Here is a 24,997-nt window from a genome sequence, read left to right as displayed (position 1 = left end):
AAGCAGACCTGTTAAGTATGGTGTTGCTTCTGTGTGCCTGGCAGCTATGCCAATAAGGATAAGAAAACAGTCTTTCTGTTCATGTTCACTGTGGAGCTGAATAGGAAGAGATTCCATTTTTCACCTCAGACTTCCACATACTTTCCAAGTGGTAGCCTCTTGAATAAATGACTTCTCAACCATCAGGGAGTACTGTTTTGGATGGAAACTGGTGCTTGAGCAGGGTCTGTATGACTCTTCCCCCAAGTACATGCTAAATTCCACCTGAGCTATCCCAAGTGAAGGTGAGGGCAAGGACAGCTGGTGATGTAGCAGGTGACAGCAGTATTCATGCAGCTGGAGGGGAGGACTTGCAAAACATCCCAGTGCCTTGCCTTAGTGGCAGAATGGGCAAGTCTGGGAAGGGAACAAAGTACACATCAATAGATACAATCACAAAACAACAGTGGATATGTTGCAGTCCCAACCTCCCCCCTTCCTTCTAATACTTTAATGGGTAGAAAGACTGAAAAAGAAAGGTAGCACTAGAAGAGTTTTAGTCTCCAGGTTTATTGTGGAGTGAGCTTGTATCAGCAGTACACAGAGAAAAAAAAGAAAAAGCTACTCCCTTTTAAAAGCACTCTTGCATGGGGTAGTTTTACCCTTGATGTGAACTGCAATAAATACTCCCCCCTGCAGTGTTTAGCAATGGCTTTTGGGTCACCCTAGTTTAGAACAGTTGCTTCCAGATCCCTCTTCTGCTTACAAGCCTTACAAGGGACTATGGTTGTAACAAAATATTAATTGCAGCATCATCAGCAAGGAAAGTCACTTATCCTACCAAGCACCAATGCACTAAAATGTACAAACACAGGGAAGAGAGGAGAGAAGGGATGAGACAAACAGATGCTGAAGTGCAAAGGAAGAGTCTTTGTGAAGTCATGTATAGGGGCTCATTATCATTCTTTTAGTACCTGGATGTCATGTAAAGCAATAATAACCAAAGTTCATCTGAAAGCCTGAACCTGAGGTTGGGTGCCCATGCACAGCTGCAGTGCTGTACTCTAACAGTAGAATATCAACCCACTGCTGACAAATTAGAAGCCCCAAGAGAATTATTGTTCCTCACTGGCCTGCAAGACACAATATAGGCCAGAACATACTATAAGGAAGACTTTTAAGTCAAAATCATCTGGCACTCCAATTTCCTTACTCACCTGCTAATAACCATTATCAGCTGCAAAGACAAATGAAACTGACAAATACCTTGCACTAGTTTATCATACTTCTATTAAATCCTTCAGTGACCTGTGGTGAAATAGGAACAAGCTGTATACAGGCAGCTACAGTCCAGTTTCCCAAAGCAACAACTGATCAGGGCAGCAGCAAGGCTCTTGGTTACACTTTACTGCCAAAGATGTGGTAAGGCAGACCAGGTCAGATAGGCATAACATGAGCTCTTGCTTCCCCAAACGTACTGCTACTTAAACATGACCCACAGGTTCTGCTTGTGTCCTGCAAGCTGCAAGAACAGCCTTGATTTCCTAAAAAGAGTGTCTAAATGTATTACCTTCTGCACCAGAAATGCCAATCTATCCAAAGTATCACAAAAGTGGTACTATCTGGACAACTAGGACATAAAACAAAATTTCTAAAAATATCTCTAATAGTTTACATTCCAGAAGTATTCCAAGTAACAGAGAAGTTAACTCATTCTTTAATCAAAAGGACAAACCAGCATGTTTCTTCTACCTGTTAACATCTTTTGTAGACATTTTTAAGTCAAATCATCACATGTATAAGCACCTCCAGACAGGTTTTCAGCTTCACTCAGCTTTGAAGAGGTACAAATAAAAACACAAGGTACAGACCACCATAACATTCAAGACTGAAGAGTAAGAATGACAGCTGGTACTGGTAACTCTTCACTCTAATCAGTGCTCTGTAGGGATGAAGTCCTACAACAGGCACACACCTGCAGGACAGCCATTAAATGGCTGCTATACTAGGCTCAATTCAACAGTGCCTGTAACAGCCTGCCTCCTGCTTTCCACCATAGTGGCACATGACCAGCTTCAGCTACTCAAATATTAACAGAAACAGCAGGGTTATCACAAGATGTTTCTTAGGTAGAAATGCACAGTTTATTTCAATGTGCCGATAAAAAAAGCCCAATGCTCCCAGATCACAGAACATTACACAACAAAAAAAGAGTTTTGCGTTAGTCTAATAAGACTTTTAAAAGATCCAGATTCATGCCAATTGCTAGTCAATAGAGCCTTCTAGGACTAAGCCCTTGCATTTATAAAGACATCACAAAATCCCTTATAATAATGTAAACAAAATAAATTTTCTTCTTAAACTTTTTAAATTTGAATCTGTTCTTTCAGGACTTGCACTCATTCAAGGGCTTCCTGATGGTGAGTGACTGAAAGGGAAAGGAAAACATTAAGAGCAACTCCCACAGCAAAACTAACAGAAACTGTACATGCTACCCCACCACCTCAATGCCCCTCCCCACAGTTTTCATTTACAGTTCATGAGTAATTAGAAACGTGTTGTATTTTACACCTTTACATGTAACAACTGCTTTAAGCTTGAAAAGGGCAGGCAAAGTAAGAGACATCAGCTGCGACAGTGAGGTGAGACATCAAGCCTGCTCAGAAAACACCTTGGAGCCTGCAGTCCAGCTGTGCAGAAGAATTCTCACTCTGCCATAACCTGCATGGTTCCAGTTTAGAGCTGGCCATGCGGCATTATCTCAGACTATGTAAGTTCGAGACATTCTTCTCCGATTACATAGGAAAACTTGGCTACTTCACAGTGCATAGCAAAACTTGGCAGCTGTGCAACTGAGTGAGAGCCCCCAGCAGGAATTTAATCCTACCACATATTCATGGTTTGCTGCATACCTTGCATTATGCACTTCTTCCCCAGATTCTAAATTCCTCAGGAATATCAGGACAATTGATTCTCATTTGCCCACATTTTCTGTTGTCCTTTAAAATGTCATTAAAGTAGGTTACCTCAGAGTTACCATCATGAAGTTCTGACTAACAGCGGTAGGAAGTGCCCATAAAATTTCATCTTTTCGTAGTAGGAAATGCCCATAACAATTCATCTTTTCATTGTTCACAAATCAGGACAAGTAAAAAACTTTAAGCTTTTATCCTTGCATAAGTTAACTTACACTGAACTAGAATGGTTGCTATAGAACTGTATGACACACCCGAGTTTTAAGATATTCCTACCTTCTCTTTGGAGATGGTGATCTAGACTTTGAGCGACTGTTAAAACAAACAAAAAACCAAACCAAAACAATCAATGTTGTAAACTTGCATACACTCAGTAACCACTTTCAACTGTTTAAAAAGAGTAATAATAGTTTGATGTTGTTAAATACATGAAAAGACACCACCCTTAATGCTGCCAATAGCAAGTATACCCAATTACTTTAACCAAGAAGCTGCAGTTGAAACAGAAATCTGCTGAAAGCCAGAGGGAGAACAGCAACACAGCTTCAAAGCAGCTATAAAAATGATCACAGTAATCCTGCAAACAGGTGCAGTGAATCAAGTAGAGGAGAGAGAACAGACAGTTGAGAACAAAGGGAAAGGTATGCCCTAAATCTTGTCAAAAATACTTTGTCACAATCATGGGTTAAAACAAAAACCTGTATCCACAATCCTTCTGGAAGAATTACCTACTGTCCCACAAAAATCAGCTATAAAAAGAGATACATAATGTATGAAAAATATTTTCAAATCAGCTATCAAAAAAACCACCAAACAACAACAAAAAACCCAACAACCCTGAGGAAACCTCTTCACATGCAACTGAAATATTGGTCTGAACAGAGATTTTTGAATCATAATTTAAAAAAACAAACAAAAAACCCCACCACAAACAACCCTGAGTGCTACTTGTATTTATATGCTCACCTTTTAGCAGGTAAGCCAGATTTAGATCTACCATGGGACCCAGACCTACAACAGGAGAAAAATAAAGCTCAGCAAAGCAGCCAGTGGCATGCACATACAATGAAAGTTAGCTAGACCAGCAACAGCAAATTCATACTACATAGCATCACAAACCAGAGAAGGCGGCTCTGGTGCTGCAGGCTTTTCTCATGACATTTCAGGAGAATCCTTCAGTTCTTATTCCAGAGACCCCACTTATTAGAAGACAAGAGTACAAGCACAAGAAGCTCCCCAAGCAAAGCTTCAGCTACCACCTTCACAAACAGAAGACTTGGTACCAGGGTCCCGGACTTTCTCCCCACCTGCAAGTATCCCTTCCGTAAAGGGAAGAATAGTTTCAAACGTCATCTTAGAAAAATCTTTTAATAGCACATTAAGAGCCTGGAATCAGTCACAGGTAAGCGTATGTGCTGAAAAGCTGATGCATCCTTCAGGTCAAGTTTCCAGTGACACTTTTATTCAAATGTAATATAGCTTCAGTTATCCCAATGAAAACAGCATTTCAGTTTTCAGTATCTGGCTAATATGTAAACTATTCCCTGTTCAACTTATGAATTAAAATCTACTCAAGTAGTGAGACTTTCCTCCCACATTTATGTTACTTTACCAACTCAAGTATGTACTGTTACTCAGAAAGTATTTGTCCTCCTAGAGTGGAGGCAAAGTTCAGGCCTGTGGTATCACTGAACATCAGAAATCCCAGTGTTCAGAATAGTCAGTTGTTTAATAGACTTGGCCAAAAAAGTATGAAACTTTTATTCTATTTCTGCTCAGAACTGTTTTTAAAAGGATAATCAAGATTCACCTTTACCTGGCCCATTAACTTACAGAAATACTATGTGGACACTGTTGGCATAAGTTTAAAAAAAAAAGTTACATGCCACTGCTTTGAAACCTTCCTGGTCACTATGCTGAACCAGTCTCTGTCACAGTTCCCAACAGTATAACCACTAATTTTGTTACTGTAACCCAGTTACACAGTAACTGAGTTACTGCAAAATGAGTTGCTCACAACTACCCAGAACTTGCATTTTGTAGCATGTGCATGACTGACTTTGGTAAGAAATACAGTAAGGCAGCACACAAGCGCTTCATCTTGCTACACGAAACTGTTGGCAAATCCTCCTTCCAAGAGGCACACCAACAAAGCAGGACTGCAGATCTGAAGCAGAAGCAACACCAGTTACATACTAGCATTTTGCTGTATTAGCAGTGGACCAGCACTGGCTGGAGTTTTCACAATGCTTCCATGACTAGTCCTGAACTACTTCTCAGGACTGCAATTGCAGACTTATGCAAAGTCAGCATTCCTCAGAAATTTCAATACAAGTATCAAGTCTTTCATGCAGGAATATGACTGTCCCAGAACTGTAAGTCACTGTGCAACATCAGCAGTATCCAGACTCTTCCATACTAGCAGCATGCAACTTAAGTCTGGCTAGTCATCTCCTGCATTACAGGCCTGTATGACTAGTAAATCAGGACAGCTCTAGTAATAATCATTATCATCCCCCCAGAGGCTCAATGTGCAAGTCCTAAAGTAGCAAGCAGATCCCTAACAAACATTTCTCTTTCCGTGTTCTAATGCAAAACAAGACAACTTCTTTCAACCTATTGGCTCTCATGTCCATCACATTTTTATCCTATGCTTTCACAGTTCTTCCAACTAAGACTTAGCACAAAGGATAGATAAAAATCATGTAGGAGCATTTACTCTACACCCATTTTCCTCCACTTCTATTTCAGCATGGAAAACATCCAGATCCACAAGACCAAGGCTACATGTCAGAGAAGTTCTTCAAAACACTACCTGTAACATTAGGACTCATGGTCCTGTTCATTCAGTGCTCCAAACATCTGAAGTCAAGTGTAACGTAGTTCTTAATAGTTCTTAGTACTACAGCAATTTAATTTATCTAACTCTCAGAACTGGAACTGACAAAGCTGAAAAGCTGTAAGCAAGAATTCAGTTAATAATGGCAGCCTTATCACAGCTTCCCCCCCGGCCCAGCATTTGGGATTTACAAAAAAACATGCCAAGAAAACCTAAGCAGCAGTTCCTGCAGGACACAAGATCAAGCATTCTCTACACACATAGGCATTAGCTAGTTTTCAAAACTCCTCTCCACAGACCTTAAATCACGTATATGCTTTGGTTTTGGCTACATATATATAGACTGTATATAGTAACCACAGACTAAAGCAAACTCATGTTTATTACAAGAAATTGACCACTACTTTAGTCTGTGAAAAGGCATAAATTAATCAACCTTAAGTATTAATATTGCTATTCTGCACAGCCTTTTAACCCTTTCCAGCCAAACTCCCCTGGGGATAGGAAAAAAAACAAAATACAAAAAGCAAAACCCCAAAACTATTATTGGTTTGAATTAGAACGAGTATCTTACCTGCTTCGAGGCCATAGAACAGACCGGGACCTTGAGCGTGATCTGGATCTAGATCTAGAAAAAAAAAAAGCAGTGCAAGCTCAATTATTACATGATTCATAGAGCTGACATAGTATTCTATGACTTACGATACTGATCTCATAGAATTTTGTTGAGCTACTAGTTTGGCAGAAGTAACTTTTATTATTAGAAAGCTGTAGTACATTTAGCCAGTACTACCATCCACATAAGATATCTCACTGCCCTAATCAACTAAGTATAATTTCTCCCTGTACCCTTGAAGCTGAAGTAGGAAAACTTAACCATAGATAGATCAAGGCTGCAACATTGAAAAAGCTCAGAAACAGCAGTTCCAAAATTATATGCTTACGCTTTTAACTTCAAAGAAAGCACTCAGATTAGCTCTAAAGGATGTAACACCATGAAGGCTCCTGCAAACACATGGACTGCAAAATATAAACTTAACATTAACTCCAAAGTTATGGTGCCTTCAACAATGTTGTGGGCTTAATAGAAAACACATACCTTGATCTCCTTAAAGAACCAGATCGGGATCTGCGGGGTGAAAATGATCTATACCTACGAGGAGAGATTGACCTGGACCTGCGGTAGGAAGCTGACCTAGATCTAAAAAACAAAGGAAAAAAACCACCAAAATTACTACAAGGTACTTTTCACAAGGACTACAGAAAGAGGTGGAGCAGAGGGAGGAGTAAGAAAAAAGAATGAAAACAACAGCCAGAACCCTACCTCCTACCGCGACTCCGACTGCGTGACCGAGAATACCTTCTTCCTCGTGACCTTGAACGGGATCTAGACCGGGACCTGGTTTTAGGTTAGAGAAAACAGGTATCAGGAAACAGCTGCAGCAATCAGTGCACATGAGGCCCTGCTGAAGTCAAAACTGATTTCAGACAAGTAAAAAGAAAAAAAACCAAACAAACAAAAAAAACAACCAAAACAAAACAACAAAAACACACCACTAGCATCTGTCAGTTGGAAAAAATCTCTGGGCCTACTTGTCTTGAGCATTTTACTACCTAGAAAAATGTTAAAAGCTGAATTACATTGCAGAATTACATTAGAATAGAAAACACTGTAATGCGTATTTAAAATAAACCTTGCAAGTTTGCAGGTCGACCCTCTTTGGCCCAAGGTCTAGCAGATCTAGACGATCTAGAAGTATCTATAGCCGATCGCTGCATCTAGGTGTTCTCTTCAATCTAACGACGATCAAACTGACAGCCCAATGAGCCAGGGTGAGGCTTGATTGACGCAAGAAGATTTTTCTAGGTGGGAATGTGGTCAATCTGGTGTTCCTCTTTCTAAACCGGAGGGGGGCCCCAATTGAAAGCCAAATTTACTGTTACGGCGATCACCGTCTCAAATTTTCTGCCCTTAAAGAATAAGGTGAAGCTACGTGTAGATGGCTCGAGGGGATCTGGCCTCTTATGCTGATCACCTCAAGGTCTAGGAGGATCTTAAGTGTCGGATTTGCAAGGCGCCTCAGCATGAAATCTTAAGGCTCGTGACATTCTGAATCAAGGCGACTGACTCAAACGAAGAAACCTGAAAGGTTTTGACCAGGTTGATTATTAAGATATTAACATTTTATATGTATTAGCAAAAAATATTTGATATACACCTGTTGACTTACAACATTAAGAGTTAAAACTGGTGTAACATTCTGTTCTTTGCTAACAAGAGCTACACAAAAGTGAACTGGCGAAGCAACCCAGCCACTCTGGTCCCATACGTACCTGCTCCTCCTTCGGCGACTATAACGGTGACAATCATAAGCATAGTGGCCTTTCTCACCACACTCATAGCATCTGTCATTAGGGTCAAAGGGGCGTCGTGCAGGAGGCCTGTCATAACGGGAGCGACGAGGCATCCCTGTTGAAACTTCCACTCTAACCCTAGAGCCACATATTATCCTGCAAGACACAGCACATATTAGTCACAGTAATACTTTTCTCCCCTGTGCTCTTTACACATATAATAGGTAGCGATGATTGGTGCAGACTGAGGAGGTCAGAACCTGCACCCAGAGCAGTCAAGGTGGTTTTAAGCATGCACATACTTCCCGTCGAGGCCAAGCACAGCATCTTCAGCATCCCTCGGGTCTTCAAACTCCACGAAGGCAAACCCTGGCGGGTTCCTCGCGATCCACACGGTTCTCAGGGGCCCGTAGTAGCTGAAGGCTCTCTCCAGCTCGCCTTTGCCCGCACCCGTGCCCAGGTTCCCCACGTACACCTTGGTTTCTGCCGGGAGGTTCGCCATTTCAGGGCCGGCGCCCGTCCCCGCACAGAGGCCGCAGTGCGCAGGCGCAGCGCTGGACATGAGGCGACGCGCGCCTCACGACCGCCCCCGCCCCACTGGCGCCGCCATCTTTGACACCACCTCCATTTTGGTGCGCTCCCGCCGGCGCCGCGCTATCCCTCCCTCCCATCGTCATCAGGGCCCACTCTTCACTGGACCCACAGCACAGCCCCAGCGGCTCCACGGCGGCGGCCTGCTCCCAGCGCCTCCCTCCTTGGCCCCTCGGCGTCAACATCTCTGACAGCTGGCCACTCGAACCAAAGGCCACCTTCTCCCATCCTCAGCAAAGCGCGGACAACAGCCCTCTCTCCCCGCACTGTCCCCATTTCCCTCCCCCCCTACCGTAACGACCGTAGCGCGACATCCTCCCGACGACAGGCCGAGCGCCGTGCGCGACCCTTATATAGGGGGAGCCGACCTTGCGACTGCGCGCCGCGACGGCCGCACGAGAGGCGGAGCTCTGGTCGCTTGGCAACGCGGGGCGGGACAATCGCAGGGCAGGTCTCGCGAGAATGGCGGCAGGCCCGGTGCGCCTGCGCATTGCGGCGCGCAGCTGAGTTAAGCGTAGGGTGGGTGCAGGGGTCGGTAAATGCTCCGCGGCTACCCTCGCTGCATCCCGGTAGGGATGCTGCTTTCCTGGGTGGCTTCTACCAGGCAAGCGGGTCATGCCTCTGCTGTCCAGGTTCCACGTCCATTTTGGCCATAGGCACATGTTTTCCGTGGGGCTCATGTCATCGGCGAGGCTCCTTTACAGACAACCGCTAGTCGCCCCCAGCCGGCCCCACGCGAGTGCGCCCGGCCATGGCGTGCCTGGGTGTAAGGCACGTGGTGCAAAGAGGGAGCAGAGGAGACGGGAACCACTTGTTCCAGTCAGGAACCCCTCACGTGAGACAGTAACTCAGCTTCTGGCCCTGCAGAGACTGGCGGTGAAGGAGCCTTACCAGGCTCCTTACTCCCTGGCGAGGAGGTAGGAGGCGTTACCTCCTTGTAACGTTTTTAACTCTTGAGCAGAGTTTGACCTGACGCTAGCTGTCATGCTGAACACACCCCAACTAGACTTGAGTGCCCCACAGTTCAGGCACTGGTCGATCCCCTCATCCAGTCAGGCAGCTGAAGCATTTATGCCTCAGCACCAACCTTTTCAGGGAGACACATGCTTGTGTGTGAAGTAGAGGATTTTTAAGAAAAATCAGCAGGAACCCAACTGATCTGCAGTAATTTTAAATAAACCACAGCACGAATGAAGAGGGCCTTTTATTAACTGGGTTAGACAGACTTTTCAAATGCGTTTGAACACATTAAAATGTTTTGGTGCTATCTCGTAATAAGACAGAACAAATCGATACACTAAGAGATAAATGAGGGCTCTAAAGGCTCCTGACTGCATTAATAATCACATAATGATTCTTGCATTGTGTGTTGCCATAAGCTAGAAACAAAGCATTAAGAAACACATACTTACTGAATTGCAAGAAATTATCTAAGGAAAAAGTTCAAAAACAGTTAAAAAAAGTGGTTGTTCAAAAAAATTACTGCTGCTTTAAAATAACAAATATAGATAGCAAATGTTTTTAAAACCTACTATTTGCCTGCTACTTTTCCCTAACAATTTTACAGACTTGGACGCACATTATAATAGATGGGTTTTTATATAAAAACTCACATTACAGACCCATGTTATAATTTATGTTCTTAAACAGGAGAACGATTGTAGGAAAAAAAAACAAAAAAGCTTTCTGAACAATTTTTTCATCTGGTTTGGGAAGTCCAAATGTTGCAATTCTCTTTCTGGAGAAAAAAAATTTTGGTAAGCAGTTCAAATAAAGATGCCTACACCCCTAGACAATAAATTTAATTAATTTTGAAGGCAGAGGACAACACAGTTTAAATTCATCATATATCTTTCATAATACTGTTACAAAAAATACTTATTAAACTGAAAGATCAGCTTAATACTGATATAGTAAACTGATAGATCAGTTTAATACATCACCATTATCCAATGGCTTGCTTTTAATAAGAAATAGTGCACGGAAAATGCTTCATGCTTTTAGTTTATACCGCTTGTTTTATCCCTTTCTTAACATACAAAAAACAGACAAAAGTACCTAAACCCAGCATTTCTGCAAATAGTGAATATTGATACGCAGAACAGATCCTAAAACAGGGCTGGTAAACCCATTCCTAAAGACAACTGCTTTAAACAGCAGACATTACTGTTGTTTTTCAAGATAGCCCTGTATCAAGCCTTGAACCCGAGACAGAATAATCTCATTGGAACTGCTGCACTCTTCTGGGCCATATGGTGGGTCAATAGTTAATACCCCTGCCATGCATAGTGTTCTTCCCAATTCACCTTGCTCTGTTACAGGGATGTGGTTTGTTTCTAGCCAGGTCTTCAAGTCATTCTTCCTCTTTTCAAGTTCCTCTGGGGTGTAGGCTTTGCTTTCTTCGGGTGCAAATACGCAAGAAAGCCGTTGCTTTGTTTCATGGTCCCCTTCTTTCAGTATTTCAACTTCCTGGACAGCATGGCCCAAGACAACTGATACGGACACTTTTTCATTCTCCAGGAATGTTGCAAGGACAATACTGCCAAGGAAAGAAGGATGTAAGAGTGACTGTGCTTAACTGAAGACCAAGAAACACAGGATAAGATTCTTGGAGATGAGTGCTGATTAGAGTGTGTAATACCCAGATAGTTACGCAATATCAAGTACCCAGCATTTTTCTTGAAAAGCATGCTGCTTTAAGTACCCTTAAAATACTGAAAGTGTGGGGCTTTGTGGGTAACTTCTGGCCTTGAATTTGAAACTACTCTAGATACTATCAGGCAGAACATTACTTTAAAAAAAGCAAAGCATACATTGAAATCAGGGCTGGGAATCTAAATATTTTTGTGCAGCATTCCCAACCTCGCTGAAGAACCTTAAGTCTTCCAACATTTAAAACCAGTAATACCTTTATACATTCAACACTTTGAATGCTGAAGGCAATAGTGGCAGCTAACAACATCAAAACTTTTTAACGGTAAATCAGCAATAATTAAATATTAATAATTACTAATTTTTTTAAATGAGTGTTACTAGTTTCTTAACTGAAAACTATAGCTTGAGTATTACAGGAACACACCACAGCAGCATCAAACTCATGTTGTAGCAGCCTGTAGCAGCCTTCCCCCAATGGCACTTGCATCCCAGAAGTCCTAAACTACAGGTAGGAATGCAGCTTGTTGTATTTCTAGGATCTCTTCTTCATATATCAACAAAGAGGATCAGAAAAAATTTTCTTCCTCTTGTGGGAAGAAAAATTCCGGTATTTGATGCCAGCACTTTGCCATCACTTGTGGAAATAATGACTTTCTGGGAAATGTGCAATGAAATATGCCTTGATTTTAGCCTGGACCACCCCCAGACTCACAGCTGCGTGCAACTTTCCCACCAAAATGATAAGCAGCTCCAAGAGAAGATTAGAGTACTGGAGCTACTCCAGAGTTGAAGCAGAAACCAGTGCTTCTGCAACACATCAGAACACATTAGAAGCTGGATGTTTTGGTTTCTAGCCTCCATCTTGCGCTCACATGGGACAAGCTTGCAACCAAAAAGGTATGAAAAAGCTCTGGCAGCAAGGAGCGAAACTTCTGCCTATTTCCTGATGTGTGCTGCCTTTCAAACCCTGTTTTCAAGTCACTTGAGATACTAGAGACCTGTAGTACCACTTTTCTGTCCAATGCCCTTGATTTTCCCTGCTTCATCTCCAAAGCAGCCACTACACCCCTATGGGTGTCCAGCTGGATGAGAAAGCAGGGCATCGATGTGAAAACTCTAGACAGAGGATAAGGATTTCAACACCTAAAGCATTAAACACATTCCTGCATTCCTGCTCTCTTTGTGAAGCAGGGCTTGGTATATTACTAAAAGTAGTCCTAAACACGTGGATATAATTTAAAGTACTAACCTCAGGTCCACAATAAAGTCAGCATGAACCCGGACATCACCCATTCCCCAAACTTATCAGTCCTTTGAGGTTAAAGTGGATTTCGGTGAACGGGCCTCATCAACTACAGTATTGCTTTCTCATAGGCCTTGCCAATTAAAAAAAACAGGGGACACAGTCTCAACATGCAGTTTTTGCTCCACATAAGTCTGGGATCTTTTCTCTTCCTGAAAAACTTCTTTTCCCTTAGCTTTACAGAAACAAAAGCTTTCATGCTTACCTGGCGGAAACTGGATCAATTGTTAAGACCCATCCTTCATATTCATGTTTCTCAATTGCAGCAACTTTCACCATTTTGTTCACATATGTTTCCCAGTCTAGAGGGCTTTTCCTCTGCCAGTCATTCATACTTTTTACATCCAGAACCTTGAAAATAGCAAGAGCAATTAGCAGTAGCAGTGAATCCTTTTGCTTTGTCCTTCATATCAGAACCAAGTTTGCCTCCAGGTAAAGATCTTCCACTCGTCTTAAGCACAATTCGCTTTTTTTTAAAAGCAAATATTCACACAAGTGGTTTGCAAATTGCTGCAGTTCTGTAATTTCCCACCCAGTTCACTTGTTTTTAAAGGCACACAGCAAAGCCTCAAAAATAACTGTTCTGCTCACTTAACGCTTTCCCGTTGCATTTAGCATTCCATTTATTGCTTTGCCCTCTTATAAAACCTTCGGGATCCCTGTCCCTTCAGGGCAGAAGTTTACCGCCTTTGCCCTGTGTACTGGCACATCCCTTGCGTCAAGCCCTTCCACTGCCTGTGGACAAGCGTTATCCACCCGGACCCCGGCGCTATCCTCACCCCCTGCCGCAGGACGAGCGGTGCTGTTCCACTCTTTTCCCCGTACCAGTTGCATTACCGGTAACGACGGCAAAGCCAGCCCTGTATCCATCCCCTCCATCGTACGGCCACATGAGCATTTTTCTCCATCCCAGTACGCCTCCGCGAAAGGGGCTGGAGAGAGATGGGAGCAGCGCAACGAAGGGAGGACAAAGGGCTGGAGGACGCTCCCTCTTTTGTCTCCCCCCGGCTCCCTCTCGCCGCCGTCCTCAATGCCTGCCTGCTCCCAGCTGAAGCTGCACGCGGCGGGACGAGCAGCGCGGGCAGCGAGCTGGACCCGGCAGGGAGAGCCTCCAGGCTCGGCGGGGGCAGGAGAGGGGAGCGCCCCGTGTCCCCCCGACCCTGCACCCACAACCCCGCTCACCGACTCGGTGGCCGCCAGCCGCTCGGTTCCTGACCCCGCCAAGGGCGCCTGGGACCCAGCCATAGCCCGGCCCCTGCGCTACCGGCGGGACCCGCCGCTTCCTGCTACCACTGAACACTCCCCTCCACCCCCCCGCCACAGTTCACGGGGAGTTAAGTACGAAATTAGAGCCTTCTGAGGCAGGGAATTGCTCCGATCTGGAGTGTTTTATAAATATGGATGTACATATAAATTATATATAGGTTTATATATATGAGGCCAGATTGCAAAATAAGGAGGCGGGGGGTGTAGCACTTAAATCCACGTGGTGTTCTGCCTTATGCCTCACATTAAATTGGGTTTGCCAATGCTCCTGCTAGTGCTTGTGAGATTGCTAACTTGAGTATGCAAAATCATGACTCAAGTTCTTCAAACAATCTGTGTGCATAAATGAGTATCTGCTGCATAAAAATATTTTGCTCCGTGGTTTTGAGTTGTCTTTACAAGCTTTCTATGTAGCTGTGAAGGTGAGAAACCTGATTTTCCCCTGTCAAAAGCTGCTCTATTTTAACACTACTAATGAAAAGCTTCCAATGGATGAAGCACACAAGCAGCCATTTCAGTAATTTAAGTGAAAGCAAACGTGATGATTTTGTAAGCATAACAGAAAAAAACATCATGGGTATAAAATGAGAGTCTTATTTTGCAGGCTTAAGGTGGTAATTTCCTTTTTTTTTTTTTGGTGATGTTTCAACTCAACTTCCACAGTGCTATGGGGATTATTTATGAATGGCTTATGCCACTCTATTCAACTACTGGTTTTCTTTCAGTTATAAATAGTTTATTAGAAAGCAAGGATTAGCAAATGTAACTGTTTTCACTCTAAGAGCAACCAACACAATGGGAAATTTTAGCTTCTGCTTGAAAGAAAAGTGCTGGATAGAAGGAATGTGGTTTGGTTTTATGTTTATATGTGTAACACATTTTAGTTGTTTATCGTCTAAATCACTTCCTAACTGGCCTCCTTCTGGATCACACACTGGAAAGTGGTTTGTTCGAAGTCCCTTTTGAGCAAAATTCTCCAAACATCTTCGGTTTTAATTCTTGCTCGTCTCAATCCCTACTAATTTTTTTTTTCTCTGTTGATGCCAGTGTTGTTAATTATTCTGAACCACGAAGCCCTTAAGTCTTTTTTTATTGTGTTATTTAAGCCATATCTTATAGATACAGGTCATTATTGTGGGCAGTTACTACAGCTCTCCCACCATACATTTAACCTTAATCATGGTCACAAAGAGGTGCAACTTTCCCAACTCAGGTAGCTGTACTAGTGGAAGCTCCTGGTGCAGATCAAGTCGTAAATACCAGAAAAGCAGCTTTTGGCTTCGGAATTGTGTGAGAACAGCTCTGCTGGCGCTGTCCCAAATTTTACAGTCCCATTTTACACAGCATGCAAAAACCCAATATACACACAGAGTCGAGTTATTGGTTTATTTTATTTCTGCGCAGATGGGTGCTAGCACAACGTATTTCTACCCTTGGGAGCTTATATACATTTCAAGACAAACTTAGTTGTGTTGAAACATAATTGGTTACAGATTCCTGTACAATATTACACATGTTGCACATGTACCAAAGGAGTGGGGGGGGCTATCTTGTCAGAGCTTTCGTCCAAGTGGGTGTCAACTTCAACATTATAATTACAGTATAATGAAGGTAGGTTACTTGCATACATCAGGCTTCGGCATGGGATAGGTCAGCAGATGTTTTCCTTATCTTAGTCCTTTGCCTTAAGCACAATATTTATTCTTCCAGGTTACTTTACTTTGCTGATCCCTGTCGTTTCATTCCAACTCCTCCTTACCTTGACCAACACTGGTATTGCTGCACCGCTTTCCCAAGCCTACAGGGCCCTTTCGGAAGGATCGGCACAAGCCTGAAGAGCTTCCCCTCGCCGCGGCGGCAGACCCGGGGGAACGCTGCTGGCCTCCGCTCCGGAGGCGAATTCCCGCCGCAGTCCCGTTCGCTCACCACGGAGCCCCGCCGCTGCGAGAAGCGACCCTCGAGGCCGCCACCGGTGCAGGAGTCCACCCAGGGCCACCCCCTGCGCCAGCCCTGACGCTCCCGCCGCTCTCCGTCCCGCGCAGGCGCCATGGGCCGCAGCCCGCCGTCGCCGTGGCAACCGGCAGCCCGTTACCCGCCCTGCCTCCTGGCGCGAGCCACCGCCCCGCCCGGATGCGCTCCGCCTCACGCTGAAGCCCCGCACCGCCTCAGGGAGGAGGGAGAGGAGAGCAGGGGGCGGGCGCGGGCGGCGGCGCGTGCGCGCGCGGAGAGGCGGTTGGCGGAGCCGTTAGGATGTCGCGTTACGGCCGCTATGGAGGCGGTGAGTGTTTGGGGTGTTGTGAGTGGTGGGCGGCTGCGCGGAGGAGAGGGTGAGGGACGTTTGCGGAAGGGGTGATTACCGCGGGGAGTGGAGCCGCTGGCGGTCGGTGAGGGGTAAGGAAGGCGAGGCGGCCGTTGCTGCTGTTGTCGCCGCCGCCATTTTGCGTCAGCGGCCGTGGGGGGAGGGGGTGAGCCCGCGCGTGCCGCTGCTCGTGGTGAAGGCGGGAGCGGGCCGTGCAAACAAGATGGCGGCACCAGAGTGGGGCGGGGCAGGTGTGCCGCTTGCGTGCGCCGCGTGACTCCGGTCTTGCGCCGGCGCTGACAACGGCTTCGCTCCCGGCAGAGACCAAGGTGTACGTGGGGAACCTGGGCACGGGTGCGGGCAAAGGCGAGCTGGAGAGAGCCTTCAGCTACTATGGGCCCCTGAGAACCGTGTGGATCGCGAGGAACCCGCCAGGGTTTGCCTTCGTGGAGTTTGAAGACCCGAGGGATGCTGAAGACGCTGTCCGTGGACTTGATGGGAAGTACGTGTGCATTTGAAATGTTTGCAGGAGCTAAGACCAAAGAGAGAGTCGGGAACTTCTCTATGGTTCTTCTCCTTTTGTAGTTCTTGCCATAAACAGTAACGATTAACCAGAGCCATCATGGACTTGTTGCAGGGTGATATGTGGCTCCAGGGTTAGAGTGGAAGTTTCAACAGGGATGCCTCGTCGCTCCCGTTATGACAGGCCTCCTGCACGACGCCCCTTTGACCCTAATGACAGATGCTATGAATGTGGTGAGAAAGGCCACTATGCTTATGATTGTCACCGTTATAGTCGCCGAAGGAGGAGCAGGTACGTATGGGACCAGAGTGGCTGGGTTGCTTCGCCAGTTCACTTTTGTGTAGCTCTTGTTAGCAAAGAACAGAATGTTACGCCAGTTTTCTTTAAACTTTAACGCTAGAATAAATGTATAGGTGTATATTTCAATTTGTTGCTATTTCTATCAAATGTTAATATCTTAATAATCAACCTGGTCAAAACCTTTCAGGTTTCTTCGTTTGAGTCAGTCGCCTTGATTCAGAATGTCACGAGCCTTAAGATTTCATGCTGAGGCGCCTTGCAAATCCGACACTTAAGATCCTCCTAGACCTTGAGGTGATCAGCATAAGAGGCCAGATCCCCTCGAGCCATCTACACGTAGCTTCACCTTATTCTTTAAGGGCAGAAAATTTGAGACGGTGATCGCCGTAACAGTAAATTTGGCTTTCAATTGGGGCCCCCCTCCGGTTTAGAAAGAGGAACACCAGATTGACCACATTCCCACCTAGAAAAATCTTCTTGCGTCAATCAAGCCTCACCCTGGCTCATTGGGCTGTCAGTTTGATCGTCGTTAGATTGAAGAGAACACCTAGATGCAGCGATCGGCTATAGATACTTCTAGATCGTCTAGATCTGCTAGACCTTGGGCCAAAGAGGGTCGACCTGCAAACTTGCAAGGTTTATTTTAAATACGCATTACAGTGTTTTCTATTCTAATGTAATTCTGCAATGTAATTCAGCTTTTAACATTTTTCTAGGTAGTAAAATGCTCAAGACAAGTAGGCCCAGAGATTTTTTCCAACTGACAGATGCTAGTTCTTTAGTTGTCTGAAATCAGTTTTGACTTCAGCAGGGCCTCATGTGCACTGATTGCTGCAGCTGTTTCCTGATACCTGTTTTCTCTAACCTAAAACCAGGTCCCGGTCTAGATCCCGTTCAAGGTCACGAGGAAGAAGGTATTCTCGGTCACGCAGTCGGAGTCGTGGTAGGAGGTGTGCTTCAGTTTGTCCTTTATTCGTATTTGCTTCTTTTGCCTCGAAAAAACTACATTTGTACAACTCTTTAATTGATTTCTTTGTAGGTCCAGGTCAGCTTCCTATCGTAGGTCCCGGTCCGTTTCTCCTCGTAGGTCTAGGTCTGTGTCTCCCCGCCGGTCCCGATCAGGTTCCTTGAAGAGATCAAGGTAATTAGTAATTTTTAATAGGTTGGGTGCTTCGTTTTTGTTGTTGTTTTTCGTTTTAGTTAAGGGATTCAAAAAGGTATTTGATAGCAGACTTCAGAAGGTGTTGACCTCTAGCAATCAGACTTTAGCATGCTTTAAAGAGTTTCTGATAATCAGAATCTGAGGATTTTACAGGCATGGTAATACGATTAGTTTTGCGACCTTACACAGCTGCATATCCCATGATGAATTTTGACGTCTAAAACATCTAATGGTCATGCAGTTTTTAAGCTCAACATCTAGACGTTTATCTAAATAGTGCTGTAATTGTCATCACTTCTGTTTGACTTGATTTCTTTGATTTTGTTTTAATTTGTCGTAATTTTTTTGTTTCAGGTCTAGATCAAGATCCAGGTCTAGATCAAGATCTGTTACGTGGCCCCGAAGCAGGTGAGATCTCTTCTGTGACTGCAGATTCTTTGTAAAAATTGCTTAGAAGTCTGTTTAGGCTTTCTAACAGCTGGTAATGTTTTCAGAAAAAGCTGTGTTTTTCCCTCCACTAACTTCAGGGTCTGTAGTTTTAAAAAGCAGTGCAGAACATTGTTCTTTCTCTTCTTATTGTTTTACATATCACTGATAATCCAGATCCCCATAGTCATCACAAGTACTGTTTTGATCAGGTTGCATTAACAGCTAACATAGCAAACAAATTTAGAATTAATTGGAAAGTTGTTTTCTCTTTCTTTGTGTAACACACAAAAGATTGTGGATTCTTCTCATTATTTGTCAGAGAAATCAGGATGCACTTCTGATAGCGTCTTAAAGCATTAATGGATATAGCCAGGCAAGTCATGAAGGGCTTGCTAGTGCCATGAGTGTTACAGCTTGTTTCCAGCTCTGTTAAATAACAAAGTGTCAGTCTGCAGGAGCTGATTTAAATTTGAGATAAACTCCTGTCAGAATTATTTTGTACCAATAAATGTGCCATAAGAGTGACGATCAAATTTATAAGGAACACTAGATGTCATTCGTTCTCTTAAGTTGTAGTTTAATCCTTCCATAGGAATTGAATGCAGCTTGTGCTTTGTGCAACCTTGTCCAGGCAGCATGGCTGACACGGGTTGATGGATGTCCTCGGTGAGCTGTCGTAGGAGAACAAGAGTAAATTGAAGTTCAGATGTGAAGAGATTGGTACTGCTCTTGCCACAGCTCGTACCTGGGCCTACTGTTCTGGTTTGATGGCTGCTCTTTGAAATAAATAACATAATAGTTAACCATGAAGAAACATAAAAAAAAAATAAAGGGAAGCTTTTGCTGAAGGGAGTGAGTGAGTGGAAAAGCCTACGGCTGAAGATGGGAGATTCAGTGCTAAAAGGTGGTGGTCGCATTTTCTGGGAGTAGAACAGCAATGACAAGTTTTTAGGGAATGGAGAGATGAAGACCAAAAGATGGTTTAGTTAAGAGCAGAAACTCACACAAACAGTCCAGAAGCTAGTAAAAAGAGAAGGGAAATTTCCTGAGGAAGTAGAGCAGTGCCTTTCACTGATCAGGTACACTTTCTCTATCTGCTGCTAAAATATGTATTAAGATACCAGTTGTTCCAAACGTGACTTAATCATGGCTCATCACTTTCCACTGTCAGTGATGAGCAGAAAACAGCTACAGTTAACAGGCTTTCAAAGAGAAAAACATCTTGATTTTACCACCATTGTTTTCTTTTTTTTTTAGTACCAGGATGGTTTTCTGCAGTGTAAAGAATACTTTTAATGAAATTTCTAGATTGTATTGCATGACACCTTTCATTGTAAGTAGAGACTAAGTGACTGAGGCAGAGGAAGTTACAGACATACAAGTACAGAGAAGTGGCGAAATACTGGTGCTTAACTCTAATGAAGTCACTGTTAAAACTTCCACATAAGGCGATTGAAAGATAGTTGCTTTACAGGAGAGTGAAAGGAATGCATAGCACCCAGAGATGGGTGCTTGATTCATAAGGAAGACAGACTGTATAAGTGTTACATGATGTTTGGTCCGACAGTGTCAAAGCTTACATCTGGAAGTTTTGGAAAGCCTTGGATGTGGAAATTAGACCACTTCCTTTGGGAACCTAAAAATGTCAGTTATTCTTTTGGGCAGTATTAGTGTTCTTACGGTGCAGCAGTCTTATCTCAAAGACTGACATTTTTGACAGTCTTTTCAGAAGGGTTAAGTTCAGACAGATTTGAAAAAATACTTTGAGCAAGTGCATGTATAAGATGAAGTGCACTGAGGAGAAGATATTTGTAGGAGCATGCTGCCTGTGGCTGTTTTCAACTGTGGTGGTAAATGTCACTCAAACTTAATAAAACTTGCAAGTTGAGCATGGCTTTTTATTAGCTTTGTGAAAATACTGGTCAGGATTTGGATTGTTTGTGTATTCCTGCCACCTGCATCAGCAAACACCAGTCATCAGCCAGGGACCAAAGTACAGAGCGACATGTGCAGCATCCATTTAAAAAGCTTTCTTCTGAAATTTAGCAGGAAAAGCCTTGGGAACTTACAGGATTCTGTCTGTTCAACATGACAGTTCTTACACATTTAGTGTGAATCTTGCTGTCTCAAATGTGGGAATATGCATGTTACCACCTTCCCTGCTGAGCTGTGTTTTTTCTTCTTGTAGGTCTAGGTCTCATGGCAGATCAAAATCTGGCTCACCGGCTAAGAGGTAAGCATACAGAGATAAAGCCTGCAGTACTATTTAGAATTCAGTATTGGGCTTGCCTGATTAACAGACTCCTTTAGAAAAAAAATCGCCCAAACATGGCTGCCCAGCTAATCTGTTTGCAATATGAAATTATAAAATTTACTCTGCAGCTATTTGGAATATGTTCCTTACCCATCTCTTTATTTTCATTAACTCTTTGTAGTTTCCAACATAGTACTGATCTTTTTGTGCCTTTGTGCTCAGTTGTGTTAAATTTTTCTATCCATCAGATAAAGGGCTTCAGCTTTATTAATGCTGTTGATAAAACCGCAGGAATCTGTCATGACGTTTCTTTGCTCAAAGCCTCACCTCACTACTACCCCTTGTTTTCCTGTTTTCTTTACTGAAGACAGCTGCTTAAAATTGATCTCCACGCTACGTGAATTGAGAATCCCTGTCACCGTAAAAGTTGATTTGAAAACTTTGCCATTTTAAAGGGCTTCTGGCTAGGTTCCCATAATAATTCTATTGCTGTCTTAAGATGCTTACTTTTTTGAATATAAAAGTTCCATTTGACCTTTAAGCTGCATTGACAATATTCTGTTTTGACAGTCGGTCAAAGTCCCGATCACCATCTCCAAAGAGAAGGTATGTTGATCTCCCTGCTAATAACGTAGACTCCGTAGAGCTGGCATTTTAGTATCTGCAGTGATCTCTGCTGAGGAGTTTGACTGCTGCTTGTAGGAAAGTACTGGACAGGTATTTTGCCGAGATCTCTTGGACAGAAATAATGTTGTGATTGTGGTTTTATATATGGTAATATATATGTAGCAATAATTCCTCGAGATACTGGTTCCGTAGCAGTGTTACATCTTGCCTTTGTCTGCTCCTGTGTTCATTTCAGTTCACTAACAGTTTTATTGCACAGAGGCTTTCTACTGGTGAGCTTAAAGCACAGAATAAAAGTGGGAATCAGCTTTGAGTTTCATTAAAAGCTAGAGTGAAATTGGGGAAGATAACCTGGCATAGCAGTCAGGAATGGAAGATCAAGCCTGTTATTTTTACTGCTGTTACTCAGCTTATTTTGTTTCCCAATAAGTTGGTAAATAATTATCTCTGTGTGTGTATGCATATATGTGTAGTGGGAGAATCAGCAGCATTTTTTTTCCTAGTTTGAATTCTTTATTAGTTCATTTTTATGACTTCAGGAATTGCAGGGACAGGATATATCCTAGTAAGAATAGCTGTAGGCCTGCCATTGTGTCCCCTGCCTTGGTGATCTTTCTGCTCTGCAAGTTGTTTCTTTTTTTTTTTTTTTTTTTAAACATACTTATAGAACTTCTACACTTAGGTTTGCTTCATTTAAAAACTTGGCTATATGTAGTCTAACCTCATACACAATCACAGGGATGTGAATAAATGCTGGGTGATCATCGTAATAGGTTTTGACACGCTGCTGTATCAGAACAGCGAAGAAGTATCCTGCCTCCATGAAGGTCACTATTAGTAGTACCCTTTAGATGACTTGACAATGATCACATATAAATTGTATTATAAAAATAGCAGTAGAGAAGTGCAAAAATGTGAAAGTAAAAAAGTAAATGTATTATCTCTAACATTAAATCATCAACCCATTAACTTTGTGAATAGTGATTGATTATTTTATTAAAAAAACAGTGCTTAAAGGGTGCCAGAGTAGTCTAGGTATCCTCCTGTTGCTTTTTTTTTTTCCTGTATTTGTGAATCCGAAATGACTACTGAAATGTTAACTGTGGATTCTTTTCTTTTCAGTCGTTCACCATCAGGAAGTCCTCAAAGAAGTGCAAGTCCTGAAAGAATGGATTAAAGTTATGAAGTTAATCTTTTAGGAAGAAAGTTATTTTGCTTACATTATTATAAGGGATTTTGTGGTGTCTTTGTAAATGTAAGAATGTAGATAGAGTATATCAACTAAAATTTGGCATGATCTGGGTCTTCTGAGTTAGTCACACCAATAGACTAGCACAGGTCTCTTTTTATTGTATGAACTAACTTCCTGTGATACAAAAATGTGGGACTTTTTTATTGGCACATTGAAATAAAATGTGTATTTTTAACTAAAACTTCTCTGTAGTAACCCTGCTGCTTCTGTTAACATTTAGGTGATTTTAGCTGTGTGTTGTGTAATGTGGATGAAAAACGTCTAAAATGGGAATGACTAATATCAGTATCTTCTCAGACTAGTCACTTTTCACATTTATTGTTGAATGGCCTTTGATGAAAGGATCAGTTTCTGCTTGCTTTGAAATGGAATTTAAAATCCATTTCTGTCTGCAGGTGGCTAAAAATTTGCGTATGCCTTTTTTCTTCCTTTATGATATTTAGCGGGCATTGATTTTTCTCCCTGATCTAATTAGTCTGCAAAGCTTACTCTCTGGTGCTTGACTAATTGTCATACCAGATGCCCAAAAATTTAAGGATGAGATTTTATTCAAAACACTGGTGTCTTTTAAATGAGTAACATCTGCAGAAACCTCTGAACGTAATAGAAATCATTAATAACTTGACAATTGCTACTTTCACTTGTTGCATTTTTTTAGTTCTTTAGGCTCTTAATATAAAGAAAACTTCTTAAAATGTCTCAAGGCCTGTTTTCCTTTTTTGAGGGAAGACTTAAGGTCTTCTGACCTGATTTCTGAAGGACCTTAGGAAAATGTGAGAGGCAGAAGAAAGCTGTTAATAGTCTTTCTGCAGCTCACTTAAACTTTCACTTTAAGAAGGAAAGTTTATCACAGCTGACCTCAGTAATTCTAACTTGCTTCACAGGAATTGGTATGGTTTTGAAGCAGCCCAGATCCTGGAGATGATTTTGTTGAATTAAGCTAATTTCTTACAGCAAATACACACCTGCAAGATTAATTATATATGTATAGGTATGTCAAACTCTGTGTCCTCATTCTGTAGTCAAGAATTGCATGACAAGGCACTTTATTGACACATCACAGCAAAAGACTGGAAACAATGTTAAATGGTGAACAAACAAACTGGTAGGCAAAGGGGAAAAAAGCAAACATTTTTTACTGTGATGGGATATCTAGCAGAAATAAAGGCCAGTTTTGTCAGTAAACAAGCACTGAAATGGAAAGTGAGGCCTATTTGGGCTTACGAAATCTATCAAGGCAGCTTTCTTTCCAGTTTGCAGCAGAGCATCTTAGAAAAAAAAAATTACAAGATTAACTTCGGTCACACCTTGACCCATGGTCACACCCATGATCTTCAAAAAACAGGTTTCCTGTTAACAATGGCTTTATGGAGTTTTTTCAGTGTATGAGTAAATAGTCCAGATTCTGAACATACTGTCATGCTGCAGCATTGTCTGGCCTTTATGTCTAGCCCTAACTGTTGTGGTGCTTGGTGTCTGTCTGGGCACTCCTGTGGTGCTCAGCAATGGGGATTAGTGTTTCATCTGCCGGGTGCAATGATCAATATTCTAGCAATATCCATTAAATTCCGACGTTGCCGCAGTGGGAGAGTGGGGGTTGACACAGATGTTGCCCTGCAGTGATTTAGCAGAAATGCCCAAAGCTTGTGACTTGTGTTTGGAATATTTATTGGTTGTGCATTGCCTGCCCAGTTTATAGTGTACCTGGTGGGAGGCACATGTACGCCACTGCTCTGGAATTTGATCGGCTTTTTTCTCTTCTGTACTCTTAAGGCAAACCTACTCCACAATAAACCTGCAGACTAACATGATAGCTGTACTGGTACCTGTTTTTCAGTACCCAGAGACACTGTGGAAGGCGGAGCAGAGGAGCTTGAGTTTCTGTAGGGGACTAGGGTTCCTCTGAACCCAGGCTTAGCAGTGAGAACCTGAGCAAGGAGGCAGGGTCAGCCCTGCCTGCAGCTGCGGCCACTACTAAAGACAGCCAGCACTTCTGAGGTGCAGGGCTGAGCAGCAGCAAATCTGATGTCTGTGATTCTGTGCAGCTGTGATGACCAAAATTGAGTGTAGCTGTGCTGTCTCCCTGTGCTCCAGATGTCATCCTTGGAGGAGGCTGTACAGCTCCAGCTCTCACCTGAGTTTGGTAGGATTTCACAAAAAAAAAGATGCCTGGACAGGGGTGTGTTTG

At 43.0% G+C, this 24,997-nt stretch overlaps 3 protein-coding genes across 4 annotated transcripts; 1 reads left to right on the top strand and 2 right to left on the bottom strand.

Moving 5' to 3' along the window:
- Positions 1–2,139: 2,139 nt before the first annotated feature.
- LOC309403235 (serine/arginine-rich splicing factor 7-like) lies at positions 2,140–9,053 on the bottom strand (the record flags this gene model as incomplete). Its single annotated transcript, XM_081997300.1, has 8 exons — positions 2,140–2,407; positions 3,231–3,266; positions 6,368–6,421; positions 6,893–6,994; positions 7,118–7,192; positions 8,128–8,304; positions 8,451–8,631; positions 9,032–9,053. The coding sequence occupies 8 exons, from the start codon at positions 9,051–9,053 to the stop codon at positions 2,383–2,385; spliced, it is 672 nt and encodes a 223-aa protein (XP_081853426.1). The 3' UTR covers positions 2,140–2,382.
- A 1,849-nt stretch (positions 9,054–10,902) lies between these two features.
- Positions 10,903–13,927, bottom strand: GEMIN6 (gem nuclear organelle associated protein 6; the record flags this gene model as incomplete). Its single annotated transcript, XM_081997153.1, has 3 exons — positions 13,880–13,927; positions 12,903–13,048; positions 10,903–11,278 (listed from the first exon to the last, which is right to left on the bottom strand). Exons 2-3 carry the CDS (start codon positions 13,028–13,030, stop codon positions 10,903–10,905), a joined length of 504 nt encoding a protein of 167 aa, XP_081853279.1. The 5' UTR covers positions 13,031–13,048; positions 13,880–13,927.
- Positions 13,928–16,213: 2,286 nt separating this feature from the next.
- On the top strand, positions 16,214–22,946 carry SRSF7 (serine and arginine rich splicing factor 7; the record flags this gene model as incomplete). Of its 2 annotated transcripts, XM_081998491.1 has the most annotated exons (8): positions 16,214–16,241; positions 16,584–16,764; positions 16,900–17,076; positions 17,961–18,035; positions 18,125–18,226; positions 18,602–18,655; positions 21,501–21,536; positions 22,680–22,946. In XM_081998491.1, the coding sequence occupies 8 exons, from the start codon at positions 16,214–16,216 to the stop codon at positions 22,732–22,734; spliced, it is 708 nt and encodes a 235-aa protein (XP_081854617.1). In that variant the 3' UTR covers positions 22,735–22,946. The 2 variants fall into 2 exon arrangements, with proteins under 2 accessions (XP_081854617.1, XP_081854618.1); XM_081998492.1 differs by lacking the exon at positions 21,501–21,536.
- Positions 22,947–24,997: the final 2,051 nt, after the last annotated feature.

This window comes from Phaethon aethereus (genome assembly GCF_964289735.1).
Source record: "Phaethon aethereus genome assembly, chromosome: 3".
Classification (NCBI taxonomy): domain Eukaryota; kingdom Metazoa; phylum Chordata; class Aves; order Phaethontiformes; family Phaethontidae; genus Phaethon; species Phaethon aethereus.
The sequence above is the reverse complement of the archived record's forward strand: the minus strand, read 5'-3'. Positions and strand labels throughout refer to the sequence as shown.